At 39.6% G+C, this 26,707-nt stretch overlaps 1 protein-coding gene across 2 annotated transcripts in view; it reads right to left on the bottom strand.

The window, feature by feature from the left end:
• Nfatc3 (nuclear factor of activated T cells 3) overlaps positions 1 to 26,707 on the bottom strand; it is a 124,208-nt gene that overhangs the window by 4,862 nt on the left and 92,639 nt on the right. The window contains exons 9-10 of one of the 2 annotated variants that reach the window (XM_010612304.3): positions 25,261 to 26,268; positions 5,825 to 5,928 (exon numbers count right to left, since the gene is read on the bottom strand). In XM_010612304.3, the coding sequence (XP_010610606.1) occupies positions 5,828 to 5,928; positions 25,261 to 26,268 (1,109 nt within the window). In that variant the 3' untranslated portion in view covers positions 5,825 to 5,827. The remainder of the gene's footprint in view (positions 1 to 5,824; positions 5,929 to 25,260; positions 26,269 to 26,707) is intronic. The other variant, XM_010612305.3, reaches the window with a different exon arrangement.

The following is a 26,707-nucleotide window of genomic DNA, read 5'->3' as shown; positions in this document are numbered from 1 at the left end:
GCCAGAATTACAGGTGTATGCCATTGTGCCTAGCTTTTTCTTTTTTGTTACTGGGGATTGAACATTTTTAGTTTTCAAAAGACAGGATCTTGCTACGTACTCAATACCAGTGCTAACAGTTTAGATAGGTCACAGCATCTGGCCAACTTCTGGCAGCTGCCAGTTTTAAGTTCCTCCTACCCCTACACCTGGATTTGGCTGTCACCACAACAAAAGTAGAATCATAACTATCAGTAGTATTTGTAATTTTTTAAAAATGAACTTTTAATCCAAGAACTGTTCAAAGTATCAGTCTTTAAGAATGCTATTTCTGGACATAAGAATAAAATTGTTTGAGCCAGGCAGGTGACACACACCTGTAATCCCAGCACTCTAGGCTGAGGCAGGAGGGCTGTCATGAGTTTAAAACCAGCTTGGGCTACATAGTGAGTTCCACATTAGCGTGACATACACAGTAAGACCCTATCTCAGAAAACAAGCAAATAAACACAAAAGAAGCCAGGCATGGTAGCACACACCTGTAATCCCAGCACTCGGGAGGCTGAGGCAGGAGGATCGCTGTGAGTTCGAAAGTGGCCTGGGTATATAGTGAGTTCCAGGTCAGTCTCAACTACATAGTGAGACCCTGTCTCAAAAACAAAACAAAACAAAAACCACAAAATAAAACAAAAAAAGTATTTTTTTTTTTTATTTTTTGGTACAGGGATTGAACTCAGGATCTTGTGCTTGTGAGGCAGGCATGGTACCACTCAGCTAAATTCCCAGCCCCAAAAAGGTAAAATTCATTATCTGGATAAACAATTTTATGTGGATATTCTTTTTTATAAAATGAAAGTATGTATACATGCAATTATTTTCTGAATTTCACTTGAAAAGAAATTTATAATGGAAAGAAATACAAATTAAATGATTTTTTTGGGGGGTACCAGGGATCACACTTGTGTCCTTGTACTTGCAAGGCAGGCGGCAGCACCACTGAGCTAAATCCCTGGCCCTAAATAATTTTTTTGTTTTGTTTTGTTTTTTGAGACAGAGTCTCACTATGTAGTTGAGACTGACCTGGAACTCACTATGTAGCCCAGGCTGTTCTTGAACTCATAGTGATCCTCCTGCCTCAGCCTCCCAAGTGCTAGGATTACAGGCGTGAGCCACCACACCCATCCCTAAATGATTTTTGAAGGATGAGAAATCTAGTATTACTTTATGGTTTATTACTCTGTAACAGTTTTGCTAATATTTAGCTTTAGGTTATTTGATTAAGTTTTAATAATACCATCTTAAATACATGAAATACTGAATTCATCTATTTATGATGAGTAGGTGAATTAATTTGTACTTATCAAAATCTGACTAATGTGCCTTCTCAAGCCAAGGACAAGTAAGTTCTCAAAAATTTACAAGATATTGGACTGGGGATTTAGCTCAGTAGCACCATGCCTGCCTAAGGTCCTGAGTTCAATCCTTGGTTACAAAAATAAAAAAAAAAAAAAAAAAAAAAAAAAAGAAAAGAAAAGAAAAGAAAAGAAAATTATGGTACCCTTCTGTCACAATTCATTGCTTCTCTAGGAACTGAGGTTTAACTAGTAAAACTGATCGATTACCCATTTAGTACTACATTTTCCAGCTTCTCCCTGTTAATTAGGTATGACCAGGGAAATTTCTCCAGGGCAATGTAAACAAAAACTGGTATATACAGCTTCTTCGTCACTTGCTTGACCGAGTCTCTCTTCTTCATCTTCCCCCATTCCCTGCTTCAAGCTAAGACTCAGTAATCAAAGTGGTGACTGCTCTGACAAAACACAGGAGAGTGGTACCATGCCTGCCTTGCAAGCGAAAGGTCCTTAGTTCGATTCCTGGCAACAACAACAAAATCAAAATGGCCAAAATGCAGGAGAAAGAGAAATAAACTGAAAGGAAGCTTAATCTCTGAGTCACAAAGAGGTACTGATGTGACTGAGGTACTGTACTTCGGAATTTCCATTGTACTAGCTTAGCTTGTATTTTTAAAAAAAACATCATAATGGTAACACAGAAAGAATATTTAGGTATGCTAAGCAAGATCACTATTCGAGCTCTTTTATGCCAGGTTTATTTATATTTATTTTTTTCAGTACTAGGAATTAAACTCAGGGCCTTTGCACTGAGCTATATCACCAATCTTTAAATGTTTTTGAGACGGAATCTTACCTAACCACTAAATAGCCCAGATTGGATTTGAACTTGCAATTCTGCCTCAGTCTCCTAGAATGCTAGGATTACAGGTTTGTGCCAACATACTCATCATGCCAGGTTTTTTACTAATTTATTTATATTTTTTGAGATGGCATCTTGGTACATTGCCCAAGATGGCCTTGAACTGCTAGTATCAGGTAATCCTCCACCTACTTAGTAGTTGAGACTACAGTCAGGTGCCACCACGCATGGAGGTTTCACTACATATAAAACCCAAGGCAAGCAGTCTACCCCTGAACCAAAACCCCAGCCCTAATTTATTTTTTGTTTTAGTTTTTTTTGGTACCAGGGATAGAACTCAGGTCCTTATGATTGCAAGGCAGGCAATGGAACAACTGAGCTAAATCCCCAGCCCCTAACTTATTTTTAATTTCATCCTAAACTCTAGAAAGATTCCAGTCGTAAGTCAGATTACACACACACACACACACACACACACACACAGCCAGATGTGATGGTGCACTCCTGTAATCCCAGCACTTGGAGGTGAGGCAGAAGGATCACAGCAAGTTCAAGGTCAGCCTGAACAGCAAGGCCCTGTCTCAAAAAGCAAACCAGAACATATGTATACACACACGCACAATAACAAAATAACCTTTCAGTTTTTTTTTTGTGGACTGAGAATTAAGCAGAGCCTTTGTAGTGAGGTACAACTCCAGCATTTTTTTTTTCACCTTTGAGACAAGGCTTCACTAATTTATCCAAAAGCTGGGATTACAGGTGTGTGCCAGCAGGCTTGACTGTTATACTTTGTACAGTAGGTCTAATACCAATGAAAGAATATTGTAACTTTTTTCTTCACAACCAACGGGGGTGGGGGGATCAGTAGTTTTGTTTTGTTTTGTTTTTTTGGTACCGGGGATCAAACTCTGGTCCTTGTGCTTGTGAGGTAGAACAAGCAGAACCATTGAGCTAAATCCCCCCCGGCCAGGATCAGTACTGTTTGTTATTAAGACTCTTTTCTTTCTCTCTCTCTCTTTTTTTTTTTTTTTTGGTACTGGAGATCGAAGACTCTTCTTTTCAAGAAATTTCTGATGTGTGTGATACTATAGCAATCTTTCTTCTAAAAGCCTGTAAAAAATATTAAATTTCCAGCTGAATAACCAGTACACAGGTACTTAAAAGAATATTCAAGTATCAGCAAGGTACCCTCTTGCATTAGACAAAACTGAAATGTGAAAAATTAACTCTTCTTTTCAATTTAGGTTATGATGTGGGATTTAGGACCCCCCCACCTCCCCACTCTGTGGTGGGTGTTGAACGTATAGCCTGAGCATTCAGTCCCATAGAAGCATTTAAAATTACCTGAAGGGGGCTGAGGACTTAGCTCAGTGGCATCGCGCCTGCCTCATAAGCACAAGGTCCTGAGTTTAATCCCCAGTACCAAAAAATAAAATAAAAATAAAGATAAAAATACCAGAAGAATCCCTTTATCTTCTCTGAATATATCTTGCCTACTGTTGATACCCAAATCTATTATCACTGAGGGCCAAACTTAGCTCCAAAAATCCATACAACTCCTCTACCATCTATTCTCCGGATCCTTTTCATCACTTTGCTCCATCAGTTTTTTTTTTTTTCCAGCTTTAATTGAGTTTATTGGTACATTTTAGGGATACAGTACAGTTACATTCATTGTTGGGATCTTGTACCTCTACATGACAAGTCTTCTCATTTTTTCCCCTTACACCTGCCCTCCCTTCACCCCCTCGCTCCATCAGTTTTGTTCACACTCCATATCTTTAATCAGTCTCAGCCAGGTAAGGTGGTACATGCCTATAATACTAGGGCTCTGAGAGGGTGAGGAAGAAGGACCAAGTTCAAGCCCATCGTGGGCAACTTGGTGGAACTTATCTCAAAATAAAAAGGGCTGGGGATGTAGCTTAGTATAAAGTTCAAGCCCTAGTACTGGGGGCAGAGGGGTCAGTCTCAATCTACCTGTCTCCCTTTATGGATCCTCATCTGTGCTAAATATAGGTATGTGTGTCTACTTCAAAGAAGCAAGGAAGAAAACAAAAACACTAGACCCTACCTGGCTCCTCCATCTCTTCTTTCAAGGCTTAAACACTTTTTTTTTACTTTTTTTTCTCTAGTACTGGGGATCAAACTCAAGATCTTGCACTTGCAAGGCAGGTGAGGTACCACTGAGCTAAATCCCTGGCCTTCATTTATTTATTTATTTTTGAGCAGGAAGTTTTCCTGAGACAGCGTCTTCTTATGTAGTCTACCAGGTTGGTCTTGAACGAGCTATGTAGCTTATGTTGGGCTATGTAGCCTGTGCTGGGAGGCTGAGTAATGGAAGATCATAAGTTCAAGTCCATTCTGTCTTCAAGTCTCATTCTCTCAAAATAAAAAATAAAAAGGGCTGAGTATATAACTCAGTGCAAGGGCCCCAGGTCAATCTCTAGTACTGAAAATAAAGTTGTTTACGTTGCTGTTTCTATGTTCTCACTTCCTACTCACTCTACAGAAACACTTTTCTCATAAAATCACTAGTGAGCACTGTGTTGCTTTACACATGGGAAGAGCACTGGGCTAGACTGAAAAATTAGATTTAGTCTTGGTTTGGCTATGATGTGACTAGGCGGATTTACTAATTCTTTTGGCAACTCATTTTTCTTACCTATGAGGAAAATTGTTTTTGTTTTGTTTTTGGTACTGGGGACTGAATGTAGGTTGACTTCATTCATGCTAGGTATGTGCTGTATTACTGAGCTACATCCCCAGCCCTATTTTTTTATTCTGAGACAGGGTTCTACTAAGTTGCCTAACCTGGACTTGAAATTGTGATCCTATTGCCTCAGCTTCCTACAGGGCTGAAATTACAGGTGTGCAGCACCACACCTAACACATACTTTTTCTCTTCTTCTAGTACTGGGAATCAAACTCAGGACCTTGCACTTGTAAGGCAGGTGCGGTGCCACTGAGCTAAATCCCTGGCCCACTTTCTTAAGTAACCAAGTCTTTGAGGAAACAATCCAATGTGACAACAAGGAAAGTATGTTCCTGATTAGCTGATGTAGTCTAGAGGTGTAAGGCCTACCCTTCTCCCTCAACAGACACTAATCCACTGCTACAGCTTCACTCGAAGAGGAGTCACAGGTGAACTGTCAGGAGTGTAAACATGGGCTTTCAGTGCAAGCTAAAAATAAATATTCTGGCTTGCCTCTGAAAAGTGGATATAATTTCCTGCATTATTTGCATTCCAGACTGCCTTAAATCAAAATTTAAAAGTACTTGACCAGAGATGAAAGCCTTATCTAACGTATCAGAAACCAAATTTACTCAGTATGCATGCTTTAGAATTCACATATACTGGATCTCTCTCTGCTTTGGTTTTAATAGATCTAAACACTTGTCTTTCAATCAAACACAGACTAAAATTTTAATAAGCACAAATATGAGAGCCTCAGTGTGGTTAGATTTAAAAAGCAGAATCTTGTAGTCAAAGTGTAACTCAAAGACAATGAGGTGGGCCTCCCTGTAAGGTGCCTGTGCATACCCCTCTTCTGTAGCACATGCAAATCCAGCCATGGCATGCAAATACCAGATGAGGGCACAAAAACAACAACACAATTCAATCGACACTCACCCTCTAGAGTCTCCAGAAAGGAGTTGGACATGAGAGACCACTGTGGTTAGGCCATTTCTCTGCTGAACCTGATGGCTGGTGTTCCAAGTCAGACATAAACTGGTCTGTGTCAAAGAAGACAACATCACTACTGAATGGAACAAACCAGAGGGTGAAAATCTATTACAGTGCCCACTCTGTTTTCATCTATAATCAAAAGGACTTTATTGTCCTTTACCTATCAATCACTACTGCATAAAATGGCCCCCCACATTTTATTAGGTAATGTAAATATTGAAATCCAGATAGTTTAAGTAATGGATGCTTTTTACTTATTTATGTTTTGTTGAGACAGGGTCTCCTGTGGTTTTGTTTATTTATTTATTTAGACAAACTCTTGTTGTATAGTTTAGGCTGGCATTGAACTATATGTATCACAGGCTGGCCTTTAACTCATGGTGATCCACCTGCCTCAGTCTCCCAAGTACTAGGATTATAGTGGCATGTGCCAATATGCCTGGCCTGCTTCTTAAAATTAAAAAGGCAATTTAAAAAATTATAGTCATGGTTTTCAGGAATAAATTAAGTTTTAAATAAGCTAGTTTTGATTACAGTAAAAACACAGTAGTTCCCAAAGCCTTTTTCTTTGGCCATTAAGGCATGACCACTGGGTTTTATTGCACAACTTCAAACAAAATACTTGACTGTAGGAGAGAAGAATACAATATGCACATAATGTCTGTAAACATTAATCTTTAATAGCCTCTTTTTTTTTTTTTTGACCATGTAACCCAGGCTGGCCTCAAACTCAAACCAATTCTCCTGCCTCAGCCTCCTGCATGCTCAGATTACAGGCATCTGCCACTACACCTGGCTAACCCTCAATTTGTCTGTCTGGTACCAGAGATTGAACTTAGGACCTTGCACTTGCCAGTCAAACACAGTGCCATTGAGCTACATCCCCAGCCCAATCCTCATTTTATTTTTATATTTTTAATTTTATTGAGTTTATTGGTACTTTTAAAGTATACAGTACAGTTACATTCATCACTGGGATCTTGTACCTTATGACAGATCTTGGTTCTTACTTTTCCCCCACCAACCCTCATTTTAAACAGACAAAAAACAAACAAGCAAACAAAACCTAAAAAAACCAACAACGAAAAGAATAACAAAAAGAGTCAATTTGTATAAAACACATCCTAACAGAACAAAACCCAGAGATCCCTTGCTTAGGCAAAATTTTTTTGCCTCAAGCTTTTCTTTCATTCTTTTGTCCCACACACCCCACCCTTTCCTTTTTGGGATATTGAGGATTGAATCCAGCATCTCATTCATACTAGGCAAGCACTCCAGCTACACCCCCAGCCCTTTTTATTTTTATATTTCAAGATAGGGTATAAATTGCTCTTTCTGCCTTTAATTTGTAATCTTCCTGTCTCAGCCTCCTAGAAGCTGGGATTACAGGTGTGGACCACCGTGCCTGGATGCTTCAAAGTTTTTTTATTATTATATTTGAGACCAGTCACCTAGCTGCCAAGGATCATTTAAAGATTCCAACATGTACAAAAAAAATGTTTTTTTTTTTTGGTACTGGGGATCAAACTCAGGTCCCTGCACTTGCAAGGCAAGCGGCAGAACCACTAAGCTAAATCCCCAGCCTTGATTTTTTTCCTCTTGATACCAGGGATCAAAGTCAGACCTTGCACTTTTGAGGCAGGGAGTGGTACCACTGAGCTAAATCCTTGGCCCCTATGTGTAAACTGTTTTAAAGACTTACTGTATATTGTCAAAAGTATCCATTCTGCTAGTACACAATCTCTACAACTGAATCCTCTAAAACAGACTTCAAAGCATAGGACACATAGTTTGGGTAAATTATGAAATAAAAAAGTGTAAGAACAAAGCTAAAAGGCCAACAGACATGGAGGCTTTTGTGAATTGGTTAACTCAGTGGTAATTTCAGATTATGCTTTTATGAAAATTTAGGATCCTCCAGGATAGCCTTGCAGTTCCCTGAAGTAATGACAGATTCGGAAACACCTCAGTCATCAATCATCTCTTCTAATCACAAAAATTCTGACCAAACATTTTGTATACAAGATTAAAGAGGAAGGAAGCTGGGCATGGTAGCACATGCCAGTAATTCCAGCTATTTGGAATGCTAAGGCAGAAACACTGCAAATTCTAGCCTAGCTTGGGCGATTTGGTGAGGCCCTGCCTCAAAAACAAGGGAAGGAGGGCTGGGGATTTAGCTCAGTGATTCTGCTGCCTGCCTCGGAAGCACAAGGACCCGAGTTCGATCCCTAGTACCCCCCCCCCACAAAAAAAGGTCTGGGATATACCTCAGCATGAAGGCACATATACAACAAGCATCCAACTTGGAAAGGAAGAGGTAAAATTATCTGTTCAAAAATGATTGATCATACACACACACACACACACACACACAAACTAGAAAAATGTTACACACAAAAAAATGTCAGTACTGTTAAATGAAGTCAGCAAAGTTTCAGGAGAAAAAAATTAAACACAAAATTCAGCTATATTTCTACATACTTTCAATGAAAAATCCAAAAAGGAACTAAAGAAAACAATACCATTTATGATAGCAGCAAAAAGAATACAATACGTAGCAATTAACCAAGGAGGCACATCATTTGTACACTGAAAACTACATACGTACTGCTAAAAGAAATTAAAGAATAAATGGAAAACAGTTGGGTGTGGTGGTGCATGCCTGTAATCCCAGCACTGAGGCAGGAGGCTGAGGCAGGAGGATCACAGCGAGTTTGAGACCAGCCTGGTCTACATAGTAAGTTCCAGGTCAGTCTCAAAAAACCAAAACCAAGACCAAAAAATAAAAAAATAAAAAGAATAAATGGAAAATGTCTTATGTTTAAAATCAGAAGACTGCCAGGTATGGTGGTGTATGCCAGTATTTCTTGCACTGGGGAGGCTGAGGCAGAAAAATCATCATGACTTTGAGGTGAGCATGGGCTACACAGTGAGTTCAAGGCCAGCCTGAATTATATAGCCAGAGTCTGTCTCAAAAAACAAAAAAGGTCAGAAGACCAGTATTGTTAAGATGATAAAACTATTCAACATAGAACACAGATTCAATATAATCCCTAGCAAAATGCATATTTTTAGCAGAAGCAGAAAAATCCATCCTGGAATTCATATGGAATCTCAAAGGACCTCAGATAGTCAAAATAATACTGAAAAAAATGAACAAAGCTGGAAGACTCAACATTTCCTGAATTTAAAACTTACTATAGCTGGGGATTTGGCTCAGTGGTTCTGCTGCCTGTCTCACAAGTGCCTCCCAAGTGCAAGGGCCCTGAATTCGATTTCCAGTACCAAAAATAAACAAAATAAAAAAAAAACCTAAAACTTATTATAAAGCTACAGTAATCAAAACAGTACAATACTGGCATAATGACAGACATATATAGCAATGGAATAGCAAGTCCAGAAATAAACTCTTACGTATTTGTTCAAATGATCTTCAAACTTTTATTTCCCAAAACTATTCATTAGGGAAACAGATTCTTCAACAAATAATGCTGGGAAAACTGGTTATCTAACATCTGAAAGAATGAAGTTGGATCCTTACCTTAACAAAACATACAAAAAATAACTCAAAATGGAACAAAGATCTAAACTTAAAAAAGCTAAACTATAATCTCTTAGAAAAAAAATATGACAAATCTCAAGTATGACCTTCCTTTCAGCCAGATCCATCATTTCCAGTGACTGACCAAAATGATGAACACAGATGGAAAGAGGAGAGGTACTTGGTATATGCTTTCTAGACCTTTTAAAAAACATAGGATAGGGATTTAACTCAGTGGCACCATGCCTGCCTCACAAGTGCAAGGTCCTGAGTTCAATGTGCAGTACCAAAAGAAAAACAAAACAAAAATCCAAAACATTGGATCGTTCTTTTGGCTACATATATGCAAACCTACAAATAGGGTGATACTGTAGACATCAAGGGAATGGGTGCTGTTCAAAAAGAAATGCCACACAAAAGTTACTATGGCTAAATAGGGAGAGTGTACAGTATAAATGCCAGCATGCTGCTGGCAATGTTGTAATTAAGAAAGTTAGGAGCAAGATTCTTGCCAAGAGAATTAAGTGCACATTAAGCACTATAACAGCTGAGATCACTTCCTGAAATACTCAAACGAAAATGATCTGAAAAAGAAGGAAGCCAAAGAGAAGGGTACCTGGGCTCAAGTGCAGTGCCAGCCTGACCCACTCAGAGAAGCACACTTTGTGACAACCAATGGAAAGGAGCTTGAACGGCTGGATCACACTCCCCTAGGAATTCATGGCATAAGCTGTACCTTTAGTGTTCAATGCTGAATCAGTGGCTAAGGTGGTCTAGGCCCTTAGACCTAATTAATTCAAAACCTAATTACTGCTTAAAAATATAAAAAGGCCCTGAATTTTAAGGGTTGTTTCCTTAACTGAACAGGTATGTGGTGTTATCACCGTAAGGGAAACACTTAAAAGCAGATTCTCACCATACCGTTGGTTATGTCTTTACTCTTCATATTCAGTGTTTACTTGCTGAAAGATGTGAGGTATTGCACAGCAGATGTAAACCAACTGACCAGATATTTATGGAATATTTATAATGAAGAGAGTTTCTCTTAAATCACCATGGGAAAAGATAAATGGAAGGCAATCTATGGCATAACAATTAAACAAACTGCTTAAAACCCCCACTCCCAAGAAAGAAAGGATGAAAGATAAAGATTCATATATGATGGGCCAAGGATTTAGCTCAGTGGTTCCACCGTTTGCCTTGCAAGCACAAGGACCCGAGTTTGATCCCCAGTATCAAATCAATCAATCAATCAATCAATCGTATATGAAACCAAAAGCACAGGCGACAAAAGAAAACCCAAATAAACAAATTTCATCAAAATTAAAAACTTTTGAATATCAAAGGATGCTATCAAGAGTAGAAACAACTCATAGAATGGGGGAAAATACTTGCAAATTATCTATCGGATATGGAATTAATCTAGACTATATACAGAACTCAAAATTATTCTTAGTTGAAAATGTAATTTTTGTTTTGTTTTGTTTTGAGACAGGGTCTCACTATGTAGTTGAGACTGACCTGGAGCTCACTATGTAGCTCAGGCTTGGTCTCGAACTCACAGTGATCCGCTTGCCTCAGCCTTCGAAGTGCTGGGATTACAGGTGTGCACCACCATGCTGGGCTGAAAATGTAATTGATACACCTGTAATTAGTACATCTAACCCAGTGAACATCAAAGTTTAGCAACACAGTGCACCGAGTACCAGTTGTTTATGCTTAGGATCTTGTGGCTGATCAGGAATTGAGGCTTGGGGCTTCTTCTGCCCAGCATCAGAAAAGGGTATCATACCTATATCACTAGCCATGGGTGGTGGTGGTGGGGATCAAAATTCAAAATTCAAAAAATGGCTTCTACTAAATTTTTTTCATGTGTCAAAAATTCTTAAGTTAACTGTTTAAATTGGGGGACTTTCTGTACATGCAAAATTGGACTATGTCTTAATCACTCCATTACTACTACCTGGTCTAAGCCAACATTTCTGGCCTGGATTACTTAACTGATGTCCTTGTAGTCTTCTCTCCACTCAGCAGCCAAAGAGAAACCTAAATCACATTAATGAATCATCTGTTCAAAATCTTATAATATGATGGCTTATAAAACCTTACTATCAACAGTTTTTTGTTTTTTGGTTTTTTTTTTTTGGTACCAGGGATCAAACTCAGGATCTTTTGCTTGCAAGGCAGGCACAGAGCTGCTAAACTAAATCCCGATCCTGTTTGTTTTTTGAAACAAGGTCTCACTATATAGGTCAAGCTGGTCTAGAACTCACTATGTTGCCAGGCTGTCTTCAAACTCCAGTGATCCTCTTGCTTTAGCCTTCTGAGTGCTGAGATTACAGGCCAGCCCATCAAAACTATCAAAACCAGGGAAAGTTAAAAGGTTCAACAAGAACCTACCCCAGTGTAGTGGCGCATACCTGTAATCCTAGCACTTGGGAGGCTGAGGCAGGAGGGTTACTGTGAGTTCCAGACCAACCTGGACTCACATAGTGAGTTCAAAGGTAGCCTGAATTAAACAGTGAGACCCTGTGTCTCAACAAAACAAAACAAATAAGAATGTTTCCCATGGACCTTAGGAGGTCTGCAAGGTCAAATTTTCTCTATTATGATTCTTTGCCTTTTCCCCTCTCAAGCTCTGGTGAATGTGCAGTGAAGTTTTCTCTTTTTGGTACTGGGGACTGAACTCAGGACCTTGCAATTACAAGGCAGGCACAGCAACACTAAGCCAAAGCTCTGACCCCTGCAGTGAAGTTTTCTAATGAAGCTACACAATGTGCAATGATTCATCACTCTGATGAGTAATGGAATGTGTGCCTGCATGTTCTTGGATTGATGACTGATTTAGCATTTTGAGACAGGGTCTTGCTATGTGTAGTTCAGGCTGGCCTTGAACTCACTGTGGAGCCCAGGCTGCTCTCAAACTCACAGCAATCCTCCTGCCTCAGCCTCTCAAGTGTTGGAATTACAGGCACGCACCACCCTGTTTGGCTACAGTTCTTAGTTTCAGGGGCCTGGGATTTGGCTCAGTGGTTCTGCCGCCTGCCTTGCAAGCACAAGGTCCCAAGTTAGATCCCTGGTACCCCACCAAAAAAGTTCCAAGTTTCAATTTATGATAAATACTGAAAGGTATACACCATTTAAACATAAGTTCTCTGGGCTCCTCCTACAAATTTTAGATTATAAGGGAGTCCTGAGACCAAAAAGTTTAAGAGCTATCACTCTAATGTTCTGACTCCCTACTACTTCCTTGACGACATCTCCTACTACCATCTCCCTAGAACATTCTTATTTTAGCCACACTACCCTTACTGTTGTTCCACAAAACACCAAATATACTCTTACCTTTGCAGTCTTGATTCTGACTGTCACCCTTTCCCCCTTGCCTGGAATCCCACAGGTATCCACACAGCTTCAAGTTCTTGATCACATGTCACTTTGGCAATGAGGCTTATTCAAAAAGTATTTAAAACAGCTAGCTGCTTCCTACTTTAACAGTAACAACACTCCAAATATAACCTTAACAGTTATATTTAGAACTCTTTATTTTTATAAGTAACTTTACATGTAAGTTTTTGTTTCTGTAACTTACTGTAACTACTGTTTATTGTCAATGTCTCCCTAATAAATCCAAGCTCTTAATACAGCAGGGACCTGTCTTTTTGTTCACTGAAGCCCTACAATAATGCTTAGCACAAAACCGGCACTTGACAAATGCTATGTGGATGAATAAACAATAATTCAAAATTGTGGCAAACTATGAAATAAGACATTTTGTAATCAATTTAAGAACTTTAAATTTGCAGTAATTCACATGTATGAAACGAAATCAACCTTACACTGTAAAAAACACTAATAATAAATCTCAAAGAAGCCAAAAAGATCATATGTTGTTTTGCTCAAATTGCTTATTCAAAGGCAAAATTTTACATTAAAATTTACTATTGTGAAGAGGTCTAAATATAGATCTAAATATATAGGGAAATTTAATATAAGATAAAGTTGACACTTTAAATCAAATTGGGAAATAAATAAATAAATCAAATGGGAGAGCCGGGCAAGGTGGTTCACACCTGTGATCTCAGCACTCAGGATGCGGATGCAGTACGATAACTGAGTTTGAGGCCAGCCTTGGCTATATAATGAGTCAGCTGAAGGTGATCTTGAATTACAGAGTGAGACTATGTCTTTTTTTTTTTTTGGTACTGGGGATTGAACTCAGGTCCTTGCGCTTGCAAGGCAGGCCGCTGAACTGCAGAGCTAAATCACTGCTCCGAGACTGTGTCTTTCTTAAAGAACACAAAAACCAAGCCGGGAGTGGCGGCACATGCCTGTAATCCCAGCACTCGGGAGGCTGAGGCAGCAGGATCACTGTGAGTTTGAGACCAGGCTGGGCTACACAGTAAATTCTAGGTCAGTCTCAACTACATAGTAAGACCCTGTCTCAAAAAAAACAAAAACAACAACAAAAACAATCAACCAATCAAATCAATCAGGAAAAATACGGATTAAGGACAACTTGATAGCTACATGAAAAAAATTTACTTTAGATCCATTTCTCTTATATTCCACCAAAATAAATTCCTGATGAATCGAAGACTTACAAAATCACAAAAGTAACTAACTTAAGTTGTGGGAAACAAAACAGAAGATTCCTTACAACAATGTAAAAAAAAAAAAAAAAAAAATCACCACAAAAGCCACAACACAGGGAGGAAAAAAATATGTAACTCCTCTCTCAATGAGCTAATAAACTTAACAAAGAGCTTCTACAAATCAATGAGAAGAGCGATAATCTGAAAAAGCAAGCAAATTTAAACAGAGAACAGATTTTTCTCTTAAGCATAGAAAAATACACATAATCTTACTCATAAGTAAAATGCAAATTAAAATTATACTGAGAAGCTATATCCCCTTAGGAAAAGATAAGACATAACAGAGGATCGTGGTGAAGGTACAGGACTCAGTTGTGGTGAACCTATGGCACGTGGGCCATGTTGGGGCGTTTGTGATCACTGGAAGCTCTTAAAGGTTTGCCTTTTAAAAGGTATAGTTAATAGGCATTCTCTTACAACGCCAGTAACAATTAACTCTTTTTTTTTTTTTTTTTTTTAAGTATTTTGAGACACATCTTGCTATGTAGTTCAGGCTGGTCTTGAACTCACTATGTAGCCCAGGCTGGCCTCAAACTTGTGGTGATCCTCCTGCCTCAGACTCCTGAGTGCTGGGATTACAGGCCTGTACACCACTATCCCTGTCTCCAGTGGCAATGTAAGTTGTACAACCTTTATGAAGGATAATTTGACAATCTTTTTCAAAATATTGGCCTAGAGTCTGGCATGGTGGTACACGCCTGTAATCCTAGCACTTGGAAGGCTGAGGCAAGAGGGTAACTACGAGATCAAGGACAGCCTGGTACACATAATAAGTAGCCTGGGTTATATAGTGAGACCTTGTCTCATAAACAAAACAACCCATCATAGAAGTATAAAGGTAAAAATGGGTGGGAAAAGGTGGAAAATGATATACACAGAAACTTAATCACTGTCCCTGTTAAAGAGATATTAGTATATCTGTACAATGAAACATTATAATTTTATAGAATGGAGTATCTCATACAATATTTTATGAACTGTCCTATTTAAAAATCCTTCATTTGGGGATTTAGCTCAGTGGTTCTGCCACCTGCTTCGCAAGCGCAAGGTCCTGAGTTCAATATCTGGTACCAAAAATAAATAAATAAATAAATAAATAAAAATCCTTCAGGCTAATGGGATAGCTCAAAGGCAGAACATGTTCTGCTTAGCACAAGTGAGGCCTTGGATTAAAAAATACAGCAAAACTCCCCAAAAAATTTCCAAGGAAGTTCCTTTGTTACAGTGAAGCATAATTTCCTCTTTTTTGGGGGGCAGGTATGGGGATTGAACACAGGACGTTTTGCTTGCCAGGCAGGCAGCAGGACCACTAAGCTAAATCCCTGGTCCCCACCCCCTCCCCCCGCCGATTTTTTTGGGAGCCATAGTCTTGCTGTAGGTAGTTCAGGCTGGCCTTGAACTCACTATGTAGCCTGGTCTAGGCTAGAACTTAGAATGATCCTCCTGCCTCAGCCTGCTGAATGCTGGGATTACAGGTATGTATTATCACACTTGGCCATAATTTCCAATATTCAATTTATATGAAAAAAAGCAAAGTATAAAATAGTATATATAATATGCTAGTAAAATTAAGGGAAAAGATACAAGTAACTGCTTATAAATGCATAAAATTGCTCTGGAGAGACAGCCAGGAAATTGGTAATGCCAACTGTCCATATGGAAGATAGCTGAGTACCTAGGAGAAAGGTTCTTCATTATGTGTCCTATACCTTTATCTTTTTTTTGTTTTTGTTTTTTGAGACAGGGTCTCACTATGTAGTTGAGACTGAGCTGGAACTCACTATGTAGCCCAGGCTGGTCTCGAACTCACAGTGATCCTCCTGCCTCAGCCTCCCGAGTGCTGGGATTACAGGCCTGCGCCACCACATCCAGCTTATACCTTTATCATTTTGAATCATATAAGTATAGTACTTATTTTAAAGTGATTATATGAAGAAACAAAATTTTAAAATTCTCATTCTACCCAAAATCATCTATAGTTACTTAAATAATCAATTATAGCTATTTTAGTAACCACCAGACACATGTGGGACAATTCAAATTTAAACAGATCTGGATTCAAATGCCAGTCCCAGTTTTTGTGGACATATAACCCCATGAAACTGCTTTTACTCTTTGAATTATGTCTATACAAATCAGGCTAATATTTCACCTTTCAGATTGTCAGTAAGAGCCGGGGATTTAGCTCAGCGGTTCGGTGGCCTGCCTTGCAAGCGCAAGGACCCGAGTTCAATCCCCGGTACCAAAAAAAACCCAAACAGATTGTCAGTAAGAATTAATGAACTACTAGTAAAGCACCCTGCACAGTGCTCAATAAAATAGGAGTTTTATTAGTAACCAGGAGGGTATGGTGGCACACGTCTGTAATTCTAGCTACTCAGGATGTTAAGCCAGGAGGATAGCCAAATTCCAGGCCAGCCTTGGCAATTTAGTGAGACCCTGTCTCAAAAACTAAAAAGGGCTAATGATGCTGGTAAATCATCCCTGGGTTCAAACCATAGTACGGGGGGGAAAAAGTAGCCATCATTCATTATTTTTAAGTGCACATTTTTTTTTTTTTGGGTCCCAGGGATCAAACTTGGGTCCTTGTGCTTACGAGGCAGGCAGCGGGACCACTGAGTCAAATCTCCAGCCCCAAATCAACCAGTTTTTTTGTTTGCTTGTTTTTGGTTTTTTGACACAGGGTCTCACTATGTACTTGAGACTGACATGGAACTCACTATGTAGCCCAGGCTGGTTTCGAACTTACAGCGATCCTCCTGCCTCAGCCTCCTGAGTGCTAGGATTACAGGCATGCGCCACACGTCCAGTTTAAATATATGTTTTATTTTGTTGGGTTTTTTTTGGTACTGGGGATTGAACTCGGGTCCTTGCACTTGCAAGGCAGGCCACCAAACCGCTGAGCTAAATCCCCGGCCAAGTATATACATTTTAAAGGAAATTTATTTTGAAAACTTTTTATATGTCGGTTATTTTATTTATTTTTGGCTTTTTGAGAAAGGGTCTTGCTATGTAGTCCAGGCTGGCCTCAAACTTGCAGCAATCCTTCTGTCTCAGCCTCCTGACTTCTGGGGTTATAGGTGCGCGCCACCACGCTTGCCTATACACTGGTTATTTATTTTTCCCCCCATTAGGTTTATTGGTACATTTAAAGCAAACAATACAGTTACATTTATCATTGGAATCTTGTACCTTTACATGATATGTTTTGGTTATTTTTTTTGCTGGTTATTTAATGGTAGCTTTTCTTGGACTTTCTGCACTTAAGTACAAATTTTAATATCAAGTTGTTTCAAAGAAAAAAATCTTTGTTTAAACAGTAAAAACAAGACTTTTACTTTAAAAAGGTATAACTCATTTGTGTCCATGGAGTAAAAAGACACACTTTAAAAAAATAAAAATCTTCTCATATGCTTGTTCTTTCTTAGATGGGTATGATAATTCATTTTTCTTTTTCTTTTTTTTTTTTAGTACCAGGGATTGAACTCGGGTCCTTATGCTTGCAAGGCAGGCGCCGGAACCACTGAGTTAAATCCCCATTTTTGTACCGTATATCCTAGGGTAGTATGTCAAAGGTGCTACATGAGCTATGAGCCAATGGCTACATGGGCATAATTTATGAGACTTTTCAGCCTTTGGAAATGTTCATTGTAAATATGTTTAAGGCTGGATAATCCACGTATGCTTTTCTTTTTTTTTGTTGTTTTTTGAGAGACAAGGTCTCACTACGTAGTTGAGACTGACCTGGAACTCACTGTGTAGCCCAGGCTGGTCTAGAACTCACAGTGATCCTCCTGCCTCAGCCTCCTGAGTGCTGGGATTACAGGTGTGCGCCACCACGCCCGGCAATGTATGCTTTTCAAAACAGGAACCAATAACCCAGTTATGGCAGAGAGTTCAGGATTATCTACTACTACCCTTCACCTCTGTGTGCATACTTGATAATACATCATTCACAACATACTCTCTCCATTGGCTATGCATAGCTTTCTTTTATTTAAATATATAAATATGTAAACATCAGTGAAACTACTACCCAATAAGTGCACCAGAATACTGACATATTTCTCTCTCTGCTCTTCTACCATATCAGCCTCCTGGGTCCCCTATCAAGTAACCAACCGAATCCACTGAATCTTGTGCTATGCCCTGGCTTCAAAAATGAACCTACTTGAAAGCAGGCTCTTCCACTTGCCACTTACATATAAAATTGAAACAGCTAAGGTCATGAGTGTGGTCCCTATTTACTGTCAAATTAGCAATTGCCCTACATTCAGGATCAGCCTATTGCTACACAGAGTTTGCAAGTGGTAGTGTCAGTTTTCACCACAGCAGCAGGTCAGGCTATATTTAACATGCATCCTTCTCACTGAGGAAGAGCTGCAGCTGTGGCTCTGTTGGTTTGAGAACAAAGGAGGACAAATGGGAAGGAAGGGAGGACTCCCATGGAAAGTGATTAACAGGATTCATTTAGCTCAATTACAAATTAAACAGGTCTGTATTTATTTATTTTTTTTTTGTTTTTTGAGACAGGGTCTCACTGTATAGATGAGACTGACCTGGAACTCACTATGTAGCCCAGGCTGGTCTTGAATTCACAGTGATCCTCCTGCCTCAGCCTCCTCAGTGCTGGGATTACAGGTATGCACTACCACGCCCGGCCACAGGTCCCTATTTAAAGGTCTACAACAGTCTAGTTTTATAATATAATCAACTAAAATACTTAAAACACAACGGTGACTCCCCATCTTGCTATGGAGCCCAAGCTGGCCTTGAACTCCTGGCAATCCTTGCCTCAGCCTTGAGTACTGGGGTTACAGGCAAGCACTACCAGGCCTTGCCCAACCACGACAATTTATCTGTTTTGAAAATCATTTCAATGTATATCATTTGGCCCAAAAATGGGGCATATACACCATAACGCATGAAAAGGTATAAGAAAAATTATAGGTCCAGCCACAAGAATAAGAATTTACTAATAATTTAATGCTGTAGAACATTTTTTTCTCTTCTCTCTCTCTCTTTTTTTTTTTTTTTGTTTTTGAGACAGGGTCTCACTATGTAATTTAGGCTGGCCTCGAACTCTCAAGGGCCTTCCTTCTGCCTCAGCCTCCCAACTGCTGAGTTGTGTACCACCACAACAAAATTAATAATTAAAAATGTTAAAACTTGACAAAATTAAAATTAAGATGTCCATATTTCTAAAAATAAGTCAAGGAATACTTGAATATTTCCTTAGAGACTCCACCTTATTTTATTTGTCCTCTATATTTTTCCCTTTTTTTGATACCAGAGTTCAAATCCAGAACCTCACACTTGATGGGCAGGCATTGGAACACTGAGCTACATCCTCAACCCAAGCCTCCATCGTATTTTAAAACTCTAAAAAGGGTCTGGGTATTTAGCTCAGTGGTTCTGCCACCTGCCTCACAAGCACAAGGTCCTCAGTTCAATCCCTGGTACAAAAAAAGAAATCTAAAAGGAAAGTGATTTTGTGGGTATTTTAATCTTTAATTTGGTCAAAAGAGGATAGGGGAAAATAAACTAGAAATACAATTAACAAAATGTATTATGATTAAGTATATTTAACTAGCATTATATAGTACAAAATTTTAAAAGTCACCACGTCCTCTGGTTACAGAATAGAAAGCTACACTAAAGAGGTGGAGGGGCAGGCGAAAAAAAAATAATAATTGAGATGTGTTTTATATATATATGAGGTAGGAGATTAGGGAACAGTCAGCTATCTGGGCAAGAGGTGTGCTAGGATGTGCACAGAGAAACAGTTCCCCTCAGGAAGTGCTATCTTTAGTTCTTATGAGAACTGAATTATTTTTTTGTTTGTTTGTTTTTGGTACCGGGGGTCAAACTTGGGACATTGTGCTTACGAGGAAGGCAGCAGAACCACTGGGCTAAATCCCCAGCCCCTGAACTGGTTTTTCATAGGACAGCCTAGATCTTATGTCAGGCTGAGGAATGGGAGACACAAAAGATGGCTGCCATTAAGCTCCTGGCCACAATGTTCTCTTTCATAGTTGGTCCCCTCTCACACTGCAGCATGTACTTCTTTTCCTACTTTTATCTTACACTTGCAAAGCAGGTTGCAGCACCACTGAGCTAAATCCCTGGCCCATCTTTTCCTGCTTTTTTTTTTTGGTACCGGGATCTCTTTTCCTACTTTTAAGGGGCTCACACTTGCTCTGCATACCCTGTTCCTTTACTTACCTTTTACAAATGTAAAACCTTGCTACCTTTTGCACTTGTCTTGACCAATTCTTTGTTTAGGAAAAAAAGAACCTAGAAACTTATGTTTCTGGGACAACCCAGAACACATATATCAATTCCTTACCATTAATGTAATCACTATATACTGCACTTTTCTTTCCTTTTTTTTTTTTTGGTGCCGGAGACTGAACTCAGGACCTTGTGCTTGCGAGGCAGGCACAGTGCCACAGAGCTAAATCCTCAGCCCAATCACTACGTACTGTAAACATGTACTAGAAACAAAAATAAAAAACTGCTCCAGACTTAACAAATTTGCTTCAAGGGTTAAGAATGTGGTTTCAGTGGTAGAACACCTGCTTACCACGTGTAAGGCCCTTGTTTAGAACCCTAGCACCACTTAAAAAACAAAACAAAAAACAAAAAAACTCATCACCAGGTATGGTGGTACATGCCTGTAATCCTAGCACTTAGGAAGGAGGCTGAGGCAGGAGGATTACTGCAAGTCTGAGGCCAGCCTGGGTTACAGAGTTCAAGGCCAGCCTGAACTACATAGTGAGACCCTATCTCAAAAAGCAAACAAAATAACAAACAAAATAAAAATATAAAAATTCAATTTAGATTTTAAATATCAAAACATGCAATTTGCACCAAGTGTGGTAGTACAGTCGTATAATCCTAGCATTGGGGAGAGCAGGCAGGATGAACTCGAGTTCCAGACCAGCATGGGCTATGTAGTAAGACCCTTTCTCCAAAAAAACAGTAACATAAAACTTATACAGCCGGTCAAGATTTAGCTCAATGGTTCTGCTGCCTGCTTCGCAATCGTAAGGTCCTGAGTTTGACCCCAGTACCAAAAACAAACAATTTATACAGCCAATAATCTGAGAATCTGAGGTATCCAGAGTACATTTTAGTCTTTCTAACAATTGCTTGGAATCACTGAGATTCTATCAAGTCCACTGAGAGAATTCCATAGCCAGCTCTTGTCCTTTATGAGGCTACAATTTAGGAGTTTTTCTTGACTGTGCACTCTATATAATGAATAGAACAACAACAACAACAAAAAGTTTTCACAAAATCTTTCTAAATTATTTCAGTTTTGTGCTCTTCTCCCCAAATTACTTAATGTGTAGTAAGAATAGGTTGCAGTTTTGCCCCCATCCCCATCCTTTTCTCTAGAAAGAAAAGTGCCTTCATTTGTAAGGAAAATGAGCTGCAACTCTTTCAGAGATCTCAATAAATCTCTTATCTTCACAGTTACATTACATGAGTGATGAAAGTCATCACACAAGGTCCTATCGTTTCAAGGGGAAAAGTACTGTGAATAGTAAGTTTAAAACTGCACAAGAATAAGTAACATTTTCAAATCTTAAGCATTGGGCTGGGGGTTTAGCTCAGCGGTTTGGTGGCCTGCCTTGCAAGCGCAAGGACCCAAGTTCAATCCCTGGTACCAAAACAAAACAAAACAAAAAATCTTAAGCATAGCTGGGAAAACATCTTTCTTCTTTCTATTTTGTGATACTGGGGATTGACTGAATCCAAGGCCTTATAGGCAAGTGTTTCTGCCACTAAACAGCTTCAGCCCTTCTGAAATTTTATTTTGAGACAGGGTCTGCCTAAACTGTCCAGGTTGGCTGGGTGTGGTGACACATACCTGTATTCTCAGCACTTCGGAGGCTGAGGCAGGAGAATCACTAAAGTTTCAGGCTAGCCTGGGCTATATACTGAGTTCAAGGCCAGTGTGAACTACACAGTGAGAGACCTGTCTCAAAAAAACAAAAATAAGTAATAAAATAAAATAAATAAATAAATTGCCTAGGCTGGCTTCCCCCCCTCCCCCCGAAACAGGATCTCACAATGCAGTTGAGACTGACCTGGAACTCACTTATGTAGCCCAGGCTGGTCTAGAACTCACATCGATCCTCCTGCCTCAGCCTCCTGAGTGCTGGGATTATAGGCATGCACCACCATGTCCAGCTGCCTAGGCTGGCCTCTATTTAACCTGTGAGCCCTCCTGCTTCAGCTTCCAAAGAAGCTGGGATTACAGGTATGAGCCATGATAGCCAGTTTTTTTAAAAAAAAAGTCTTTTATTTCCAAATCTGCATTACATAAAAGTAGTAGTTTCTTTTTGACCTCCTGGCTTCATTAGGTAGGTAATGGCACTATGCCAGCTGTGCATAGAGAGCAGTCCAACGTGCCTTTGTCGGGGGCTGTATTGGGGATTGAACCCAGGGTTGCATTACCACCAAACTTACATTCTCAGCCCTTTCTAGTTTTTGAGACAGAATCTCACTACATTACATAGGCTGACTTTGAATGTGTGATCCTCCTATCTCGGTCTCTTGAGTACCTAGGATTAGAGGTATGTGCCACCACATGTCGTAATGAGATACTTAATATCGATCCCAAGTATCCCCAACACAAGTATGACAGATCCAATACAGCTATGAACATATATATTCATGCAGTACAATTTTTTTGCAAGGGGGGGTGTTGGTTTTTTGAGACAGGGTCTCACTATGTATTGAGACTGACCTGGAACTCACTATGTAGCTCAGGCTGGCCTCGAACTCACAGTGATCCTCCTGACTCAGCTCCTGAGTGCTGGGATTACAGGGGTGCGCACCACACCTGGCTTTTTTTTTGAGACAGAGTTTCTCAATATACTTCATGCTGGCCTTGAACTCACCACATAGCCCAGGCTGGCCTTGAACTTGCAGACTCCTGAGTGCTGGGATTACTGGTATGCACCACAATGCCTGGCAATGCATTAAAATTCTGCACACACATTCCTAAATATCCCTAATTCTCTAGGACTTTAGAACACCCTGAGGGATCCAATTTAGTACAGAGTTCCTACCATCATGGTCTGCTGTTGGTAAAAGTCAGCTGTAGTGCTGCAAAAGAAGACTGGACTAAAAAAAAATCTGACTCCAGTCTCAGCTCTGCTGCTTATTGTGTGACCTTTGCAAAGTTTAACTCTGTAAATGTCACTGTCAACCTCAGAGGCAGAAGAATGGTAAAGAGGGGATTAGATAACAAATAAGAGAATGACAGGCAAAGGTGTTGCTCTAGTTTACATATATGCCTTCTGTTTATGCACAAATGACTTGCGACATTCCCTTCATGCCTCTGAAAATCATCTTTCACTGTACCTTTTGTTCCAGTCACAGAATTATAATTATGCTCTACTGGATATATCTCTGTTTCTGCACTGAGTTGGTCTTTGATCCTCATTTACTGAAAACATATACTCCACCTTCCAAGACTCAGCTCAAATGTCACTGACTCACGGAAGCTTTATTGAATCCTTCCTATGAAGGATTTGTCACATATCTCTCTGCTCATCTTCAAGCATGCATCTTTTATACCTAGGTTATAGTGACTCAGAATTGCTGCATTGTTTAAACTGTTAAGTCAGGCACTGATCTGACTGTAAAGTCCCAGGAGCCACAGTGCCACATGTTATTTATCTCCCTTGCCCCTTGTGTTTAGGAATTAGAGTTTAATGTCAGGTTCACAGCTAAGTAAAACAGTGAACTCAGCCTTTCCAGATCTATAGAAGAGGAGATGACTGATCTACAATTATTTTCCTATAGTAGATGAATTCTGCATCTGAGAATTAAAATTCTATATCCATGTTTCAGAATTTTTAGAATTTTCTCATTGGGCAATAGTTTCACGTAGTTTTCACTGAATACCTACTCAAGACAAAATTTCAGTATTATGTAAGTGACAAAGCCAAGAATTCTAAAATTGTTAGCAGGAAATTTTATCTTTGGGAATTTTCAGTTTTTGAAATAATGAATATTCCTGCATTCTCCAATTTATTTGTCTCTTAAAGTCAGAAATTTGTTTAACAGTTTGCTACATTATATAAAAAGCTTTTTATCTTTGCCTCAACAGCTGTAGCAGCAGCGACAAACTAGTCCATTATAATTTCCTGGCTCTGCAAGCTGGCCTGGCCACAAGGGAGCAGGTTCTTTACTTGTGTGAGTCTCCTTGAGAAAAAAAATTTCTATCTTAATACATTCCTAGTATGCCCAGTATCTAGCTCCATGCCTTGCAAAAGGACAGCATTCAGCAATATTCACTGAATTAATGCCCATAAATTTCCTTCTCTGTAAGTTCAAAACTTGAACTGTAAGTTCAAAAGATGCCCTATTGATTAGTAGATATTACTGATAAAACAGACTTTTATTTTATCTTTTTGGTCCCAGGGATCAAACTCAGGATGCTTGTGCTTGCGAGGCAGGCAATGGCACCACTGAGCTAAATCCCCAGCCCAAATAGACTTTTAAGCATAGATTTTCACATCCATGCTCAGTTATACATGACCATATCTTTCTAACAACATTTTATTTTTTTATATAAAAATTTTTATTTAGGAACAGGTCCTATGACAGACTAGAACTCCCTCTTGCCCCAGGCATACCACACTCCCTGCAACCACAGTATCCTCACAGGCTAAGTACTCATCTATTCCTCAAACTCTCTCCTTCTTTCCCTAGTTTTACTCTCTTTATTATTTATTAATTAATTTTACTCTCTTTTTCTCTTTGCTTTCCATCTTTCTACCTTTCACAAAAGGTGTTTTTGGGTTTGCTTGTTTGTTTAAGATGGAGTCATGTTATGTTGTCCAAGTTATCTCAAACTCTTAAACTCAAGGGATCCTTCTAGCTCAGCCTCCAAGTCTGGGGTTGCAGGCACATGCTACCTTGGCCAGTAATAACAATTTATTTAAAACGCCAACCACATGCCAGTCAGCAATGCATGGCAGCTTTTACATGACTTTTGTGAAGAAAAGTCCTAAATTTTCACTGTTTCAAGAATACAAAGATGAGGGCTGGGGAAATAACTCAGTGGGTAGAGCAGTAGAGCATTTGCCTAGCACATACAAGGCCCTAGGTTCAATCCCCAGTGCCACCACAAAAAACAAAAACACAGATGAACTTACCATCATCTAAAGTGATGTCCTGTAGACCAATGGTTGCAAAGTTAGGTTCTTGATCTTCAGGTTCAGGTTTGATGCTTACAGTTGCCCTATCAGGTCGAAATGACGCTGGATCACACAAACTGTGACATATTAAGGATGAAGGCGCAGAAATAACTCCCTGGTCTGTATTTTGTGCTTGAGTTGAGTGCTGTCCAGAATGCATTCTGGTGGCTGGAGATGGTGATGAAGCAGTTCCTGAGCTAGGAGATTGGTAAGGCATAGACTGTAACTGAGGAGATGGTGGCCCAGAAAGTGATGAACCGGCCAGGGGATGAGAGGCTGCTGGGGCAGTTGCTGCAGCAGACCGTGAATGTGAAGGATCATATGCAGTAAGTTGCAACTGAGGGGAAAGCTGACCCCTGACCTGGTTGGCCACTGTAGAAGAAAGAGATTTTTGTCCTGGGTTTGTACAATGGTATCCCATCAAATGCAGATTAGGTGAGGTCTGCACAGAATGAGGTGTACGTGCTAAGAGATGTCCTGCTGAGCCTGAATTTGAAGAATGAAATGGTATGGATGACAGTGGTTGACAACCAAGATTTACTAAACTAGGAAGAGTTGTATCCTGCTGAAATAAAACTGGATCAAATTCTTGTCTAGAGGCAGCATTAACAGGAAGACAAGTTGGTCCATTATATACAACATTACTTTGCATAGGCTGATAGGAAGATCCCACAGGAGAGGTTGGTGTAACTCGAAAAGGCTGGTGCACTACTGAAGAAGTTGTCAGATGTTGCTCTTTACCAGCACCCTCGTCCCTACATTGCAACTGTGGTAAATGGGATGAGGTTACCATAGATGCATATGATTGCTGGACAGGACAAATCAAGCCTCTCTGTGTTGACAGTACACTGTCATGTGGGTGCCCTGGATCCGAAGAAGGCCTCTGGGTCTGGGCAGAATGAGGCACAGGTAAAGGTGGAACTGAAGACAGATCAATTTCTTCTCTATGTTCTTGCTTCATCAAAACTGAAAATAAAATGATTAAAACAAATGTTAAACAATGCATAAAATGATAGGTCTTTGCCATAGGCTACACAGCTGGGGCATATATTCAAGCCTGGGGTGGCAAACTTAGATGATTTCAGGGAAGGCAAGTCATGTAAAATAGTGTGTGTACACTGGTCATGATGGTGTCTCACACCTGTAATCCCAGTACAGTAAGTCCTTGATTTATGAACATTTGAGTTGCACACTTTCACAGATATGAACAGACCTCATACAAATTGCAGAAGTAGCTCACGTCTACTGGACACTGTCACAGTTGTGTTGGGTGCTTACTGTACAGTGCAAGCATATACAGCAGTACTGCGCTCAATCAGAGGCTGAAATGTCCAGAAGCAAAAGGAAAAGCAGTGGTGATGTGGAAGGCAAAAAAAAAAAAAAAAAAAAAAAAAAAACACAAACA

Source organism: Fukomys damarensis, unplaced genomic scaffold (assembly GCF_012274545.1).
Source record: "Fukomys damarensis isolate Sample0158 unplaced genomic scaffold, DMR_v1.0_HiC HiC_scaffold_32, whole genome shotgun sequence".
Classification (NCBI taxonomy): Eukaryota; Metazoa; Chordata; class Mammalia; order Rodentia; family Bathyergidae; genus Fukomys; species Fukomys damarensis.
The sequence above is the reverse complement of the archived record's forward strand: the minus strand, read 5'-3'. Positions and strand labels throughout refer to the sequence as shown.